This window comes from Salmo salar, chromosome 18 (assembly GCF_965601325.2).
Source record: "Salmo salar chromosome 18, fSalSal1, whole genome shotgun sequence".
Classification (NCBI taxonomy): Eukaryota; Metazoa; Chordata; class Actinopteri; order Salmoniformes; family Salmonidae; genus Salmo; species Salmo salar.
In genome coordinates this window covers 13,907,232-13,925,482 of record NC_138308.1, presented here as the reverse complement: position 1 = coordinate 13,925,482, position 18,251 = coordinate 13,907,232, and the positions used below count along the sequence as shown (strand labels likewise).

Here is an 18,251-nt window from a genome sequence, read left to right as displayed (position 1 = left end):
CTGACCACAACACTTTCACCCAGTTGTTCTCTGAATCATTCAGATGTTCATTGGCAAACTTCAGACGAGCATGTATATGTGCTTTCTTGAGCAGGGGGACCTTGCGGGCGCTGCAGGATTTCAGTCCTTCACGGCGTAGTGTGTTACCAATTGTTTTCTTGGTGACTATGATCCCAGCTGCCTTGAGATCATTGACAAGATCCTCCCATGTAGTTCTGGGCTGATTCCTCACCGTTCTCATGATCATTGCAACTCCACGAGGTGAGATCTTGCATGGAGCCCCAGGCCGAGGGAGATTGACAGTTCTTTTGTGTTTCTTCCATTTGCGAATAATCGCACCAACTGTTGTCACCTTCTCACCAAGCTGCTTGGCGATGGTCTTGTAGCCCATTCCAGCCTTGTGTAGGTCTACAATCTTGTCCCTGACATCCTTGGAGAGCACTTTGGTCTTGGCCATGGTGGAGAGTTTGGAATCTGATTGATTGCTTCTGTGGACAGGTGTCTTCTATACAGGTAACGAGCTGAGATAAGGAGCACTCCCTTTAAGAGTGTGCTCCTAATCTCAGCTCGTTACCTGTATAAAAGACACCTGGAAGCCAGAAATCTTTCTGATTGAGAGGGGGTCAAATACTTATTTCCCTCATTAAAATGCAAATCAATTTATAACATTTTTAACATGTGTTTTTCTGGATTGTTTTGTTGTTATTCTGTCTCTCACTGTTCAAATAAACCTACCATTAAAATTATAGACTGATCATTTCGTTGTCAGTGGGCAAACGTACAAAATCAGCAGGGGATCAAATACTTTTTTCCCTCACTGTAACATCTGCTCCTAATTGATGTGTGAACAGTTTGTCACAGGACTCCCATTTCATGATAATTTATTTTTCCTTCCTAGTCTTGCTGGCAGGAGTACCTCACGGCCAGAATTGAGCAGAACCTGGTGATGAACTGCAACTGTCCAATAACAGACTGCAGAGCACAACCTACCTCTCAGTTCTTCTTCAACATCCTGACCAACAAGGACACCATCGCCAAGGTCTGCCCCCCCCTCCCCACACACACACACACACACACACACACACACACACACACGAGAGCAACACACTTAAAGTGAATTTGGATAGTATTCCGTGTTTGGAGAGTTTCTCCCATTCTTATCTTCAAATCCTCTTAAGATCTGTCAGGTTGGATGGGGAGCATCTTGCACAGCTATTTTCATGTCTCTCCAGAGATGTTTGATCGGGTTCAAGTCCGGGCTCTGGCTGGGCCACTCAAGGACAGTCAGAGACTTGTCCCGAAGCCACTCCTGCGTTGTCTTGGCTGTTTGCTTAGGGTCGTTGTCCTGGCTGTTTGCTTAGGGTCGTTGTCCTGTTGGAAGGTGAACCTTTACTACAGTCTGATTTCCTGAGCGCTCTGGAGCATGTTTTCATCAAGGATCTCTCTATACTTTACTCCGTTCATCTTTCCCTTGATCCTGACTAGTCTTCCAGTCCCTGCCGCTGAAAAATATCCCTACAGCATGATGCTGCCACCACCATGCTTCACCGTAAGGATGGTGCCAGGCTTCTTCCAAATGTGACACTTAGCATTCAGGCCAAAGAGTTTCATTAGACCAGAGAATCTTGATTCTCATGGTCTGAGAGTCTTTAGGTGCCTTTTGGAAAACTCCAAGTCGGCTGTCATGTGCCGTTTACTGAGGAGTGGCTTCCGTCTGGCCAATCTACCATAAAGGCCTGATTGGTGGAGTGCTGCAGAGATGTTTGTCCTTCTGGAAGGTTCTCCCATCTCCACACAGGAACTCTGGAGCTCTGTCAGAGTGACCATTGGGTTCTTGGTCACCTCCCTGACCAAGGCCCTTATCCCCGATTGCTCAGTTTGTCCGGGCGGCCAGCTCTAGGAAGAGTCTTGGTGGTTGCAAACTTCCATTTAAGAATGACGGAGGACCTTCAATGCTGCTGAATTCTTTTGGTACCCTTCCCCAGATCTGTGCCTCGACACAATCCTGTCTCGGAGCTCTGCGGCAGTTCCTTCGACCTCATGGCTTGGTTTTTGCTCTGACATGCACTGGATGATCCATGGAAACAGCATGCACCTGAGCTCAATTTCGAGTATCATAGCAGAAGGTCTGAATACTTATGTAAATAAGGGATTTCTGTTTTAGATTTTTATACATTTGCTAAAATTTCTAAACCTGTTTTTGCTTTGTCATTATGGAGTATTGTGTGTAGATTGAGCATTTTTATTTATTTTATCCATTTTAGAATAAGGCTGTAACGTAACAAAAAATACTTAATGTACTGTATATAAACCCATAAAGTTATGCCTGTCCAGTTGTACATGTTTGCTGATCGTGAGTTTAAAACGGTAGTGCCTATCCATCCTCTGAGGCTCCTGTCCTCTGTTTCTCCCCAGTATGAGAACGCTCTCCTCCGGGGCTACGTGGAGTGCTGCTCCAACCTGACTTGGTGCACCAACCCCTTGGGCTGTGACCAGATCCTGTGCAGGGAGAACATCGGCAGCATGGGCACCTGCTCAAAGTGCTGCTGGTCCTCCTGCTTCAGCTGCAACTTCCCAGAGGTTAGCACTGAGCTGTCATACACGTCTCCTGTCCTCATTCATGTGGTTTATTTGTCTTTTTATTTTATTTTATTTTATTTTTTTATTTTTATTTTACTTCAATGGCATTGAATCAGAAATCCATATTTGTATGGGTACCCATCAGACCTGGTGTAGTGTAACTCTATCTAGTACATACAGTATTTTTGTTCATAGAGACAAGCAAGCAGAGAATAGATTTATGCTGATTTCTTAACCCCCACTATCTCCCCAGGCTCACTACCCAGCCAGTTGCAGTCACATGTCCCAGTGGATAGACGATGGTGGCTACTACGAGGGTATGACCATGGAAGCTCAGAGTAAGCACCTTGCCAAACTCATCTCCAAACGCTGCCCCAGCTGCCAGGCCCAGATAGAGAAGAACGAAGGGTGCCTACAGTAAGTATAAAGCCACTGGACCCGTTTCAATCCTCAGCCCTGTTCTCTGTCGATTTCCATCAAACCATTTCAAGGTTTACCAGAAGTATGTTGTAGGGATTTATAGGCATCACTGTTACTGCCACTCAGTGTACATTTTTTTTTTTTTTCAGTATGACTTGTGCCAAATGTAACCATGGATTTTGCTGGAGGTGTCTCAAGCCATGGAAACCAACCCACAAAGATTACTTCAACTGCTCAGCTATGGTAATTCCAATTGACTTGATTAAATTAAGTTTTTGCTTCATACGATTTTGTACAAATGCAAAGGGTTTCCCCTCCATGTATTTGGACAGCGCATTTTTTATTTGGCTCTGTATTTTGGATTTGATCAAATGTTTCATGAGGCCACTTTACAGAATGTCATCTTTTATTTGAGGGTATTTTCATCCATATCTGTTTTACCGTTTAGAAATGAAAGCACTTTACTTTCCGAAGGCACTGTAAATATTCAGACCCCTTGACTTTTTCCACATTTTGTTACGTTACAGCCTTATTCTAAAATTGATTAAATAAATAAAACATCCCCAGCAGTCTATACACAATACCCCATAATGACAAAGGGAAAACAGGTTTTTAGAAATGTAAAACTAAATAATAAACATAAATACCTTATTTACATAAGTATTCAGACCCTTTGCTATGAGACTCAAAATGGAGCTCGGGTGCATCCTGTTTCCATTGATCATCCTTGAGATGTTTCTTCAACTTGATCCACCTGGTGGTAAATTCAATTGATTGGACATGATTTGGAAAGGCACACACCTGCCTATATAAGGTCCCACAGTTGACAGTGCATGTCAAAGCAAAAACAAAACCATGAGGTCGTAGGAATTGTCTGTAGAGCGCCGAGACAGGATTGTGTTGAAGCACAGATCTGGGGAAGGGTACAAAAACATTTCTGCAGCATTGAAGGTGCCCAAGAACACCGGGGCCTCCATACTTCTTAAATGGAGGAAGTTTGGAACAACCAAGACTCTTCCTAGAGCTGGCCACATGGCCAAATTGAGCAATCAGGGGGGAAGGGCCTTGGTCAGGGAGGTGACCAAGAAACCCGATGGTCACTCTGACAGAGCTCCAGAGTTCCTCTGTGGAGATGGTTGTCCTTCTGGAAGTTTCGCCCATCTCTGCAGCACTCCACCTAACAGGCCTTTGTGGTAGAGTGGCCAGACGGAAGCCACTCCTCAGTAAACGGCACAACAGCCCAAAAGATTCTCTGGTCTGTTGAAACCGAGATTGAAGTCTTTGGCCTGAATGCCAAGCGTCACGTCTGGAGGAAACCTGGCACCATCCCTACGGTGAAGCATGGTGGTGGAAGCATCATGCTGTGGGGATGTTTTTTAGCGGCAGGGACTGGGAGACTAGTCAGGATCAAGGCAAAGATGAATGGAGCAAAGTACAGAGAGATCCTTGATGAAAACCTGCTCAGGACCTCAGACAGGGGCAAAGGTTCACCTTCCAACAGGACAACGACCCTAAGCACACAGCCAGGACAACAAAAGAGTGGCTTCGGGACAAGTCTCTGAATGTCCTTGAGTGGCCCAGCCAGAGCCAGAACAACATCTCTGGAGAGACCTGAAAATAGCTTTGCAGCGACGCTCCCCATCCAACCTGACAGAGCTTGAGAGGATCTGCAGAGAACAATGAGAGAAACTCCCCAAATACAGGTGTGCCAAGCATGTAGCGTCATACCCAAGAAGACTCGATGCTATAATCGCTGCCAATGTGCTTCAACAAAGTACTGAGTAAAGGGTCTGAAAACTTATGTAAATGTGATATTTCATTTTCTTATATTTTTTATTATAAATGAACAAACATTTCTAAAAATCAGTTTTTGCTTTGTCATAATGTAGATTGAGGAAAAGGGGTCTGAATACTTTCTGAAGGCACTGTATCTAGTCCCCCCATTTGAGGAAGTCAAGTATTTGGACAAATTTGCTTATTGTATTAAAGGAGTCAAAGGTTTAGTATTTTGTCTTTGCAATCAATAAGCAAGCTTGTACAAACTTGTTGGATGCATTTGCAGTTTTTGGTTGCGTTTTAGATTCTATTTTGCCCAATGGGAAATTGAATGGTGAATAATGTATTTTCTCATTTTGTAGTCACTTTTATTGTGACTAAGAATAGAATATGTTTCTCAACACTTCTACATTTATGTGGATAATCATGAATGAACTGTGAAAAATGATGAGTGAGAAAGTTAGGCACAAAGATCATACCTCCCCTGTTATTGGTAATTGTGAGGTTGCCAAGTTTTGTTGTAGCCTTTGTAACCTTCTCACTCATTATTCATTTTTCAGTGTTCAGAAACATCTTTATCTACTAACATAGAAAGAAAATTACTCCAGTCATCATTCACCATTCAGTTCCTATTGGGCAAAACCTAACCCAAAACAAATTGCAAATGCACCCGAGTTTGTAGAGTTACTAGCTTGATGTAGTCATTGCGTGCTAGGATAATGGGACCAAATACTCCTCTTTTGACTACATTAATACTCAGTGAATTCGTCAAATACTTGACTTCCTCAAATGGGGGGACTAGATACATGAAGTGCTTTCATTTCTAAACAAAAAAACAGATGAAAGAAAATACAAGGTGACACTGTACTGTTGCCTCATGAAACATTTGATTCCAAAATGCTAGAGTGAGGAGACAAATAAAAATAACTAATAGCTTCACAGTCCACATGCGTATGGAGGGGAGTGTATTTCCCCTTGGTATATAATATGATCATCCATGTCCAATCTAAACCTACTACATACTTGAATACAGGGTTTCCCAAACTCGGTCCTGGGCCCCCCCCTGGCTGCACATTTTACCCTAACACTACACAGCTGATTCAAATAATCAAAGCTTGATAATGAGTAGCTGTGTAGGGCTGGTGGGGGGGGGGGTGATCCAATGCAGCGATCCACTTTTTTTTCTGGCTGCAGGTGAGTAAAGCAGCAAGGCAGGAAAAGAAGTTCCAAGATTACAATGAGAGATGCACTTTCCACAACCAAGCCAAGGACTTTGCCATCAATCTAGAGAGCAAAGTCTCCTCCATCAATGAAGCCCTGCAAATGAAGTCCTTGACGTTTGTTATTGATGCCTGCAAAGTCCTCGCTCAAGCGCACAAGGTAAGAGGAAGTAAACTAATAAGAAAATAACTGTCCAATCTGTAGAGACATTTAAGCAATCACCATGCAATCGCCACACAATCACCAAGCACGCTTTTGGAACATTGACATTTAAAAAAGTATAATAAATCAATTTAATATACTCCATCACAATATATCCTTTATTTTAGGCAGGTCTAAAGAAACATTATGATATGAAGAACATGTATTTTAGAATAACAGAATAGGAGCCTGCTATATGTTATCTGGCTATGCACCATGCCATAGGCTGTATGTAGGCTTGTTCATTTAGCAGACAAGATATGCTTAAGTCGGATGCCATTGTTTTATGTTATATGATTTTATAGTAAGAAGAATATAATTGAACTTATCTGAAATAAATATAAACGGTATTTGTCCCCTTCTGGTGCGAGTGTACATGAGCGTAAAAGGGATCATTTGAAACCGGTCCTATACACTAGATTGAGTTTGCAACTTTAGTTGTACACTGAACAAAAATATAAATGCAACAATTTGTTACAGTTACAGTTCATACAAAGAAATCAGTCAATTTAGATAAATTCATTAGGCCCTAATCTGGATTTCACATGACTGGGAATATAGATATGCATCTGTTGGTCATAGATACTTTAAAAAATGTAGGGGCATGGATCAGAGAACCAGTCCGTATCTGGTGTGACCACCATTTGCCTCATTCAGTGCGACACATCTCCTTCGCATAGAGTTGATCAGGCTGTTGATTGTGTCCTGTGGAATGTTGTCCCACTCCTATTCAATGGCTGTGCAAAGTTGCTGGATATTGGCGGGAACTGGCACACTCTGTCGTAAATGTTGATCCAGAGCATCCCAAACATGTTCAATGGGTGACGTGTGGTGAGTACGCAGGCCATGGAAGAATTGGGACATTTTCAGCGTCAAGCAATTGTGGACAGATCCTTGCGACATGGGGCTGTCTATTATTATGCTGAAACATGAGGTGATGGCGGCGAATGAATGGCACGACAATGGGCCTCACGATCATGTCACGGTATCTCTGTGAATGAAAATGGCCATCGATAAAATGCAATTGTGTTTGTTGTCCGTAACTTATGCCTGCCCATACCATAAACCCGCTGGCTACCATGGGGCACTCGTTGATATTAGCAAAGCGCGCTGTCTGCCATCTGCCTGGTACAGTTGAAACCGGGATTAATCTGTGAAGGGCACACTTCTCCAGCGTGCTAGTGGCCATCGAAGGTGAGCATTTGCCCACTGAAGTCGGTTATGACGCCAAACTACAGTCAGGTCAAGACCCTGGTAAGATCGATAAGCACGCAGATGAGCTTCCCTGAGACGATTTCTGACAGTTGTGTGGAAATTCTTTGGTTGTGCAAACCCACAGTTTCATCAGCTGTCCAGGTGGCCGGTCTCAGACGGTCCCGCAGGTGATGAAGCCGGATGTGGAGGTCCATGGCTGGTGTGGTTGTGATGCCGGTTAGACATACTGCCAAATTCTCTAAAATAACATTGGAGGCGGATTATGGAAGAGAAATCAACGTTCAATTGTCTGGCAACAGCTCTGGTGGACATTCCTGCAGTCAGCATGCCAATTGCACGCTCCCTCAAAACTTGAGACATCTGTGGCGTTGTGATGTGTGACAAAACTGCACATTTTAAAGTGGCCTTTTATTGTCCCCAGCACAAGGTGCACACTGTGTAATGATCATGCTTGTTTAATCAGCTTCTTGATATGCCACACCTGTAAGGTGGATGGATTATCTTGGCAAAGGAGAAATGCTCACTAACAGGGATGTAAACAAATTTGTGCACAACATTTTAGAGAAATAAGCTTTGTGTGCGTATTGAACATTTCTGGGATCGTTTATTTCAGCTCATGATACATGGGACCAACACTTTACATGTTGCGTTTATTTTTGTTGGGCATAAATGATACAAACCTCAGAATGTCTTAGAAATCTAAATATATATATGGGCTGTATGGTGACACTATAGGCTATTGATGTTTTGGGGAAGTTGCAAAAAAAGCTTGCGCTCTGTTCCTTGCCTCAAGCTGCACATGTTGTTCTCAATTTAATCCCATCTTTACTAATATGCAAAATTTGTTTAGATTTAGAATGGCCCGTTTTAAAATGGGCAGGGGAAGAAAGATTGTGTCTGTATGCCCTCGAATAGCAAATGGAGGCCGCTTTCCCACCGGTTCGTTTTTCAATCATGCCGGGTTATTTCACTCCATGCATCAACTACTGTTTTTGTGGAGCATGCAGCCTCTTGCTGCGCGACAGGTGATATTCCGCCCAAACTCTTTACACCATGGGCTCTAAAACCCTGTTCCTGCAGCTTCCCAGTGCTTAATTTGGGAAACCAAGTCAAATCTTTTCATGAACATCGATAGTAAAAAAACAAAAAATCACAACGAGAAACGGGCTATTTCATTGAACTGTTGCCAGCCCCTCTCTCTGCATGCTCGAGAAAGGAATGAAGGATACAGAGAGATGGAAACGGACGGCGGTGAGATTCTGTAGCTAAAGCCTATTACCAGGCTATTCAAATACAAATTCACTATAATTGTAGGCTAACTTTAAGTCGCCCTGCACAATCGATGAATCAATAGCATCTCCTAGGCCTATACGTTCTCTCCCAGACTCATGGATAGAAATTTGGAGTGTAGCATAAGGTAATCAGTCCATCCAGTATGCATAATAATACAGTACACGCTCAAAGGCGATTGATATAATTTTAATTTTGGCGTATAGGCTAAACCAATTTTGAACCAAAAACATCTTAAATCTTTTTTTTTTCTTTTTCTGCCATGTGTAATATGCGGTATGCTATGTATTGTATAACAGAACAATCATTATTTTAATTCAATATTTTTTTTCAGGCTTGGGCTCATATATAGGCCTGTGTATGGATAAGCTCGAATATGCACATGTTTTTTAATTTTTTTTATGAATCATCACATTAGAAAGCGCTGTCGTTTTCGTTGTTAGTCTTTGAAACAACATCCACAACGACCATGTTTTCCACTGCTTCAGCCTGTTGTTGCACTTCATTCTTTAATTTAATCAATCACAGTGAGGTAAGTTTTTTTTTAAAATTTTTAAGCACAATACTGATTTGGTGAGTGTTTGATGGCATTTGCATTGATGTTAGAGGGACAATTGAGCACTGAGTACCAGGCCATTAATGACCTTATGGTCGTTAGTTTGTTGGAGAGTGCATAAGAGGAGATTACCTTGACTCAACGGTCACATGGCGTTTTACTGCAGTCATGACTGCCAGTGTGGCGGTAATACGGTCACCTCGAGCCCTATTCATGATGAAACTTTTCAGCATTTAAAAGATATGACTAATATGGATCCCTTGCCTGACTGTGCCATGTAGGTGCTGGCCTACTCGTGTGTGTACAGCTACTACAACCAGGACACAGAGAAGATGGATGTGATGGAGCAGCAAATGGAGGCCCTGGAGCTTCACACCAACACTCTACAAATCCTGCTGGGTAAGACCTGCAGGAATTACAGTGCCTAGAGAAAGTATTCACACCCCTTCTTAACCATATCCACATTTTGTTGTTACAGCCTGAATTTAAAAATGATTCAATTGAGATTTTGTCACTGGCCTAAACACAATACCCCATAATGTCAAAGTGGAATGATGTTTTTAGAAATTTTTACAAATTAATACAAAATGAAAAGCTGAAATGTCTTGAGTCAATAAGTATTTAACCCCTTTGTTATGACAAGCCTAAATACAGTGCATTCGGAAAGTATTCAGACCCCTTCCATTTTATTTTTTGTTACGTTACAGCCTTATTCTAAAATTGATTAAATAAATAAAAATCTTCAATCTACACACAGTACCCCATAATAACAAAACAAAAACTGTTTTTTATATTTTTTTGCAAATGTATCAAAAATCTAAAACGGATACCTTAAGTATTCAGACCTTTTGCTATGAGACTTGAAATTGAGCTCAGGTGTATCCTGTTTCCACTGATCATTCTTGAGATGTTTCTACAACTTGATTGGAGTCCACCTATGGTAAATTCAATTGATTGGACATCTCTGCAGCACTCTACCAATCAGGCCTTTAGGGTACTGGCCAGATGGAAGCCCGCTTGGAATTTGCCAAAAGGCACCTATAGACTCTCAGACAATGAGAAACAAGATTCTCTGTTCTGATGAAACCAAGATTGAAATCTTTGGCCTGAATGCCAAGTGTCACATCTGGAGGAAACCTGGCACCATCCCAACGATGAAGCATGGTGGTGGCAGCATCATGCTGTGGGTTGTGTTTTTCAGCGGCAGGGACTGGAAGACTAGTCCGAATAGAGGGAAAGATAAATGGAGCAAAGAACAGAGATCCTTGATGAAAACATTGTAGTTACTCCACAATACTAACCTAATTGACAGTGAAAAGTAGGAATCCTGTACAAAACATGCATCTTGTTTGCATTAAGGCATTAAAGTAAAACTGCAAACAAATGTGGCAAAGAAATGTACTTTATGACCTAAATACAAAGCGTTATGTTTGGGGCAAACACAACACATCACTGAGTACCACGCTTCATATTTTCAAGCATGGTGGTGGCTACATCATGTTATGGGAATGCTTGTCATCGGCAAGGACTAGGAAGTTTAGAATTAAAATAATCCTAAAGGAAAACCTGGTTGTCTGCTTTCCAACAGACACTGGAGAACAAATTCACCTTTCAGTAGGACAATAACTTCAAACACAAGGCCAAATATGTTTACCAAATGAAGTTGTATTGGTCACATACACATGGTTAGTAGATGTTATTGCGAGTGTAGCGAAATGCTTGTGCTTTTAGTTCCCGACAGTGCAGCGATATCTAACAATTTCACAACAAATACCTAATACACAACCATCTAAGTAAAGAATGTAATAAGAATATGGATGAGCAATGACAGAGCAGCATAGGCTAAGATGCAATATAAAATACAGTATATACATATGAGATGAGTAATGCAAAATATGTAAACATTATTAAAGTGGCATTAAAGTTACTAGTGTTCCATTTATTAAAGTGGCCAATGATTTCACGTATGTATGTAGGCAGCAACCACTCTGTGCTAGTGATGTTTGTTTAACAGTCGTCTGGTCTTGAGATAAAAGCTGTTTTTCAGACTCTCTGTCCCAGCTTTGATGCACCTGTTGATTGACCTCACCTTCTGGATGGTAGCGGGTTGAAAAGGCAGTGGCTCGGGTGGTTGTTGTCCTTGATCTTTTTAGCCTTCCTGTGACATCGGGTGCTGTAGGTGTCCTGGAGGGCAGGTAGTTTACCCCCGGTGATGTATTGTGCAGACCACACCACCCTCTGGAGAGCCCTGCGGTTGTGGGCGGTGCAGTTGCCGTACCAGGCGGTGATACAGCTCGACAGGATGTGCTCAATTGTGCATCTGTACAAATTTGTGAGGGTTTTGGGTGACAAGCCTTCACCACGCTGTCTGTGTGGATAGACCATTTCAGTTTGTCAGTGATGTGTATGCCGAGGTACTTAACTTTCCACCATCTACACTGCTACACTGCTGTCCTATCGGTGGGGGGGGGGGGGGCTGCTCCCTGCTGTTTCCTGAGGTCCACGATCATCTCGTTTTTGTTGACATTGAGTAAGAGGTTATTTTCCTGACACCATACTCCGAGAGCTCTCACCTCCTCCCTGTAGGCTACCAAGATGTTATTGAATGTTCCTGAGTGGCCTAGTTAGTTTTGACTTAAATAGTCTTGAAATTGGCTGTCTAGCAATGATCAACAACCAACTTGACAGAGCTTGAAGAATTTAGAAAAGAATAATGTGCAAATATTGTACAATCCAGGTGTGCAAAACTCTTAGACCCACCCAGAAAGACTATGCTGTAATGGCTGCCAAAGGTGATTCTAACATGTATTGACTCAGTGGTCTGAATATTTATGTAAATTTGATTTCTGTATTTCATTTTCAATAAATAAAAAATACATGTAAAACATGTTTTCACTTTGTCATTATGGGGCATTGTGTGTAGATGGGTGAGGATTTTTTATTTTAATACATTTTGAATTCAGGCTGTAACACAATGTGGATTGAGTCAAGGGGTATGAATAAAAGGATCATTGTAAGATTGTCAAGGCTAAATTCTATTACGTACAGATTGGCATTTGAAAGGATTTCACTATTAGAGTTTTTTTTTTACTTCAATGGAGACTTGCTCGCGTGACTCGAGAGATAGCCGGTGCGCTGCACTCTGATTGTTTAAGTAGAAGGGTGGAAGAGTTCTTATAGGGGTAAAGTCATACCATATAAAAAATCATGACAGATATGATGGAAACAGGAAGTTTCGATAAAAAATAACTGTTGCGCACTTTGATTGACCGACAATAAGCTTCACGTGTGTAATGCATTTTGGCTACCGGTGTGTCTTTTTTATGGGGCACACTCATAACTCAAACTCTTGTTTTATTAAAATGTTGTATGCAATGGTCTATTCTTGTAGGCTATGTAACAATGTCACATAGGATCATTTTAGACACGGCCTTAAAATGTTTTTATTCCTCAAATACTCTCCCAAGTAATCGAATACTAATGTCTGTTTTGGATATTTGTACACCATGGATGAGTTCTCATTGTCTGTGTCTTTCCCCTCCAGAGGAGACCCTGTTGCAGTGTACGGATCTGGCATCCTGCATCCGTCTACTGAAGCCTGAGCACCTCAACACTGGCCTGGAACTCATCCGCCGCATTCAGGAGCGTCTGGTGGCCATTCTACAACACTCGACCCAGGTAGGGACTAGGGAGGGATTTACACACTCTGAAGAGCACAGCACAAAGTGTGGCGGTAATACTTATTGGGTGCTTTGTGGTCCAACAGCAAGTCATGAGGGTTTCCTCCTGTCTGGTCTCTCCAAACACAGGACTTTCGAGTGGGATACAACTCCAAAATGGGACAGGAACTGGAATCTGCTCAAGCTTCAAATCTTTCTAAGACCACAAACGCCAACAAAGTGTGAGTACAGGAGATTTGGGAAGTGGATCTCCACATTGGTTCCTGGATCTAGTAGCTTATTACTGAGAAAATGTTCTTCCTGATTTGCTGTGCTCACGGTGAGACCGGGTCTTCTCTCTCTGCAGGGCTGAGGGCTCTGAGTCTGACAACCATAACAACGAGGGTGGAGATGAGGCAGAGGTGGATGAATGGTATGACGATGAGTACGTTCCCGAATGGCATGAAGATGACGAGGATGACTTCTTTTCTGATGATGACGAGTCCGAAAACCTAGAGAGGGATTTCAGTTCTTTTGACTAAACATCTGAGAATAGGAACAAAAAAATGTGTCTCAACCTGTGCAGGCACTGCAAGCACCATATAAATATATTTGAAAACATACAGTACTTAATAAACAAACAAAAATCCATCAGAGAGAGCGATGGTGACAGAGAAAAGCCATGGTCTGGTTTGAAGTGAGGCTGGGTGTGATCCTTCATTTTTCCAGTCAGCCTCTTTGCGCTGAGCCTTCACAATTTCAGTCCCATGTCACAACTGCAATTGTTGGATGGGCACACTTACATTGTTTATCACATAGGTTTGAATTCCTAGAGCCTGATTATTTTTCACATGACGCTGTTTTGAAGCCGATGAGGGTTTCATAACTGTCAGACATAATGAAGGATCCCTGTAAGAAAATATTTTGGAGGTGTGACGATATACTTGAGAAAAAGCCAATACTTTGTGTAATACAAATGCTGCTTTTTCATTTACCAGCGTGACGGAAAAGGGATTTTATAATCCAGCGCTAGGAAGGCTGTTAAATTGGCAGAATGTTGTTCATTGCCAAATGGTTTGCCTTGATATATTTTTGTAATACATGGATATATGCCTTCATTCATAACGATAAAGTACTCATTCAGAAAATTTATTTCCATAGTGAAACTTAAAATACTGTTGAATTATTGGATGTTAATTTAGAAGGCTATTAAAGCTCAAAACTGCGGTTAATACATCATGTTTGAGACATTTTCATGGGTTAAAGGGCTGCAAGGGGGAGAAGATTAGGAGGAAAAGGATGTAAGGTATTGGGTGTGCCTGGCAACAGTAGCCTGACGACTCGCAACATTCTTGCGCTGCATTGTAGTTCGCTACATACTTCTTCGGCGATTGGATCGTCTCTTACCAATTAGTGTCAAAGTCAATGACATACTTTCAAACCGCTGCTTTACCCATCGGTTTCTGGACCAATCAGACGGCCTTGAATATGTTCGCAAGTCAGTGAAGGGTCAGGGAGGTACTCCAATCAATGAAATGTATTTTAGAAAGCCCTTTTTACATCAGCAGTTGTCACAAATACCCATCCTAAAACCCCAATGCGCAACCGATGTAGAAGCACAGAGCGACTCATTGCGGAGATTAAACTAACGTCCGTGGGTGTAGCATTTGGCCGGACCAAGGAGTCTGGGTAGTCAGGCAATGAGGGAGTTCTATTAACCTGAGCTGTGGTGCACCATTCTATGGCCCACGACGTGAACGGGCAAAAGCGGTGAGGGAGGAGCGCCATCACAAATCGAACAGTAATCTGCGCCGCTTTCATGTCAACAAGGCAGCATGGTGCATAGTCTAAAACCTACATCTCTTTTCCATTAAATGTTTTAATTTTCAAACTAGTTTTCATTGGGAAGGCACAGAAAGCGTTTTTATCAAAAGCAATCACTTTTGCATATAAAAACATAATCCTACTCATTACTCCACGTGCTTAATCTAGCCTACATCATGCTTTTTTTGGGGGGGGGGGGCATTTGAAATTTTGTCAATGTTTATCTGTATATGGGTTGAGGTATTTGATATCTCAACATAACACTTTGCTGTTGAGAGATCCTTATAGCCACCCTGTGCATCTTCAAGAAATGTATATTTCTGATCTCAATGTTGAACTTGTGCAATGTCAGCTGACTTAATAAATGCGCTTTCTGCTATCATGCTGGAGTGATTTCATTACATTTACATTTTTTTTTTTTTTTACATTTTAGTCATTTAGCAGACGCTCTTATCCAGAGCGACTTACAAATTGGTGCATTCACCTATAATATCCAGTGGAACAACCACTTTACAATAGTGCATCTAAATCTTTTAAGGGGGGGGTTAGAAGGATTACTTTATCCTATCCCAGGTATTCCTTGAAGAGGTGGGGTTTCAGGTGTCTCCGGAAGGTGGTGATTGACTCCGCTGTCCTGGCGTCGTGAGGGAGCTTGTTCCACCATTGGGGTGCCAGAGCAGCGAACAGTTTTGACTGGGCTGAGCGGGAACTGTGCTTCCTCAGAGGTAGGGAGGCGAGCAGGCCAGAGGTGGATGAACGGAGTGCCCTTGTTTGGGTGTAGGGCCTGATCAGAGCCTGAAGGTACGGAGGTGCCGTTCCCCTCACAGCTCCGTAGGCAAGCACCATGGTCTTGTAGCGGATGCGAGCTTCGACTGGAAGCCAGTGGAGAGAGCGGAGGAGCGGGGTGACGTGAGAGAACTTGGGAAGGTTGAACACCAGACGGGCTGCGGCGTTCTGGATGAGTTGTAGGGGTTTAATGGCACAGGCAGGGAGCCCAGCCAACAGCGAGTTGCAGTAATCCAGACGGGAGATGACAAGTGCCTGGATTAGGACCTGCGCCGCTTCCTGTGTGAGGCAGGGTCGTACTCTGCGAATGTTGTAGAGCATGAACCTACAGGATCGGGTCACCGCCTTGATGTTGGTGGAGAACGACAGGGTGTTGTCCAGGGTCACGCCAAGGCTCTTAGCACTCTGGGAGGAGGACACAAGGGAGTTGTCAACCGTGATGGCGAGATCATGGAACGGGCAGTCCTTCCCCGGGAGGAAGAGCAGCTCCGTCTTGCCGAGGTTCAGCTTGAGGTGGTGATCCGTCATCCACACTGATATGTCTGCCAGACATGCAGAGATGCGATTCGCCACCTGGTTGTCAGAAGGGGGAAAGGAGAAGATTAATTGTGTGTCATCTGCATAGCAATGATATGAGAGACCATGTGAGGATATGACAGAGCCAAGTGACTTGGTGTATAGCGAGAATAGGAGTGGGCCAAGAACAGAGCCCTGGGGGACACCAGTGGTGAGAGCACGTGGTGCGGAGACAGATTCTCGCCACGCCATTTCATAACTGTATATGTATTTCATAACTACATTACCTGATTTAAATGAGACATTAATGTCATAAATATCACCATAGGCTGCTAGAGAATACTTCTGTGCAGTGAGGGGGGAAATAGTTTGTCATTCCCTGGCTTTTCCCAAAGAATATCTATTATATTGACAATGGAAATACATGTCCTCAAAGAAGGAAGGCAGGTGGGAGGAGATCAGGTGGGACCATTTTAGCCAATAAGAGGGCAGATACCAGTGGCATAGTACATTTCCTGAGTGTTGTCATGTGTTACTGCCTTGCTATGTTGTTGTCTTAGGTCTCTCTTTATGTAGTGTTGTGTTATCTCTTGTGATGTGTGATTTGTCATTTATATTGTGTGTATATATTAAAAAAATAATCCCAGGCCCTGTCCCCCGCAGGAGGCCTTTTGGTAGGCCGTCACTGTAAATAAGAATTTGTTCTTAACTGACTTCCCTAGTTAAATAAAATTGTGTGTACCGACAGATGTAGCCAATTGAATAGCCTGTCATTATAGAATATGCATAAAATGCATCCTCCTCCTTCAAAACTGTCCAGTAATGGCTGCAATAATACATAGCCTCATACCATTCATTTTCAAAGACACAAGTAGGCTAATATGAGATTTAAAATATGTGATCTCACTGGCAAAATTTTGAATAATTGGAATAGTAAAATACGTGTGGGGAATAACAGTAGTGTTCTTGCTGACAAGCACAGCAATTACCCTATATTTTAGCCCATTGTTAATGAGAATTGTTCCACTGATCAGACTAAATAAAGTAAATAGATAAAATCTACTCTAGACAAGATTACATAAAACTGCCCCTACACCCTAACCAATTAATTGGTATATTCATTGTCTCCCCTCTAGAATCCAACTTACACTTTTAGATTCACAATCTGTTTGAAAAAAATATTTTCATAGTTACAAATAAGGTCACCCTACCACACTTCTCTAAAACATACTGTAGGTCTGTCTGAAGCCTTTTTGTTGTCACTGCCTAAATGCCAATCCCCAAACGATGGGACTAATGCAACTGTGGATTAAATACACTTTAGCGCTACCATGCTGCTCTTTAAACAGTTTTATAAACTCAGCAGAGAACAATCTCGCTCTGCATTCAGCTCCACTCTAATCTTGAGGGGCGTTTCTTTTAAACATGCATCCAATCCCCTTGATCCCTTACATAACTGCACCAATCATATGGTTCAATGTGCCGCAGTTCACAATGCTGTGGCAAGACTGGACAATGATAGAGGTTCCGCTCGTGATGTTAAATTACAGATGCTCCGATTACAAACCGATTTGGAGCACAGTTGAAAAGTTAACGCACTGACTATACAATGGACTAATTAGGGGGGAAAAGCAGTACTTTTCAATGTGTGAGATATGAGTTGTGCCCAGTGACGACCCGTCATTCAGGGCAGGTGGAGCAGAGCTTTCATTGTCTGTTTATATGCCCCCTTTATTTATCATACCGTTCTGACTTGGTGTACAGGGAGAATACTGTAAGAATGGCCCATGTTCTGAATTTAGTTCATGTAATTAGTGTATTTAGTGTTGTGGGTTTGCTGGGATGAATCTAAAAAAAAAAAAAAAATGTCGTTTGCCCCACCTAGATTTACATGATAAAATAGCCCCTGCTAACATCTGAATCTCTGTCGGTGTCCATTTTGAATGTGCTGAACGAATAGACCTACCCGTTGCATCTCATTTGCTTATTTTTTATACTTTTATTTAACTAGGCAAGTCAGTTAAAGAACACATTCTTATTTACAATGACGGCCTACCAAAAGGCCTCCTCTGGGGACGGGGGCTGGGATTTAAAAAAAAAATATATAAACAATATAGCACAAAACACACATCACGACAAGAGAGACCTAAGACAACATAGCATGGTAGAACACAACATGGTACAAACTTTATTGGGCACAGACAACA

The 18,251-nt window shown here is 42.4% G+C and overlaps 1 protein-coding gene across 4 annotated transcripts in view; it reads left to right on the top strand.

Annotated features, from left to right (window-relative positions):
• Window positions 1-15,121, top strand: part of LOC106576725 (cullin-9) — an 84,848-nt gene extending 69,727 nt beyond the window's left edge. For 3 of the 4 annotated variants that reach the window (XM_014154070.3, XM_014154072.3, XM_014154075.3), the window contains 9 exons: window positions 899-1,039; window positions 2,416-2,580; window positions 2,834-2,997; window positions 3,150-3,243; window positions 5,971-6,156; window positions 9,541-9,658; window positions 12,804-12,937; window positions 13,069-13,160; window positions 13,286-15,121. In XM_014154070.3, coding sequence (XP_014009545.2) covers window positions 899-1,039; window positions 2,416-2,580; window positions 2,834-2,997; window positions 3,150-3,243; window positions 5,971-6,156; window positions 9,541-9,658; window positions 12,804-12,937; window positions 13,069-13,160; window positions 13,286-13,460 — 1,269 coding nt within the window. In that variant the 3' untranslated portion in view covers window positions 13,461-15,121. Of the gene's footprint in view, window positions 1-898; window positions 1,040-2,415; window positions 2,581-2,833; window positions 2,998-3,149; window positions 3,244-5,970; window positions 6,157-9,540; window positions 9,659-12,803; window positions 12,938-13,025; window positions 13,161-13,285 lie in introns of all 4 variants that reach the window. The other variant, XM_014154074.3, reaches the window with a different exon arrangement.
• Window positions 15,122-18,251: the final 3,130 nt, after the last annotated feature.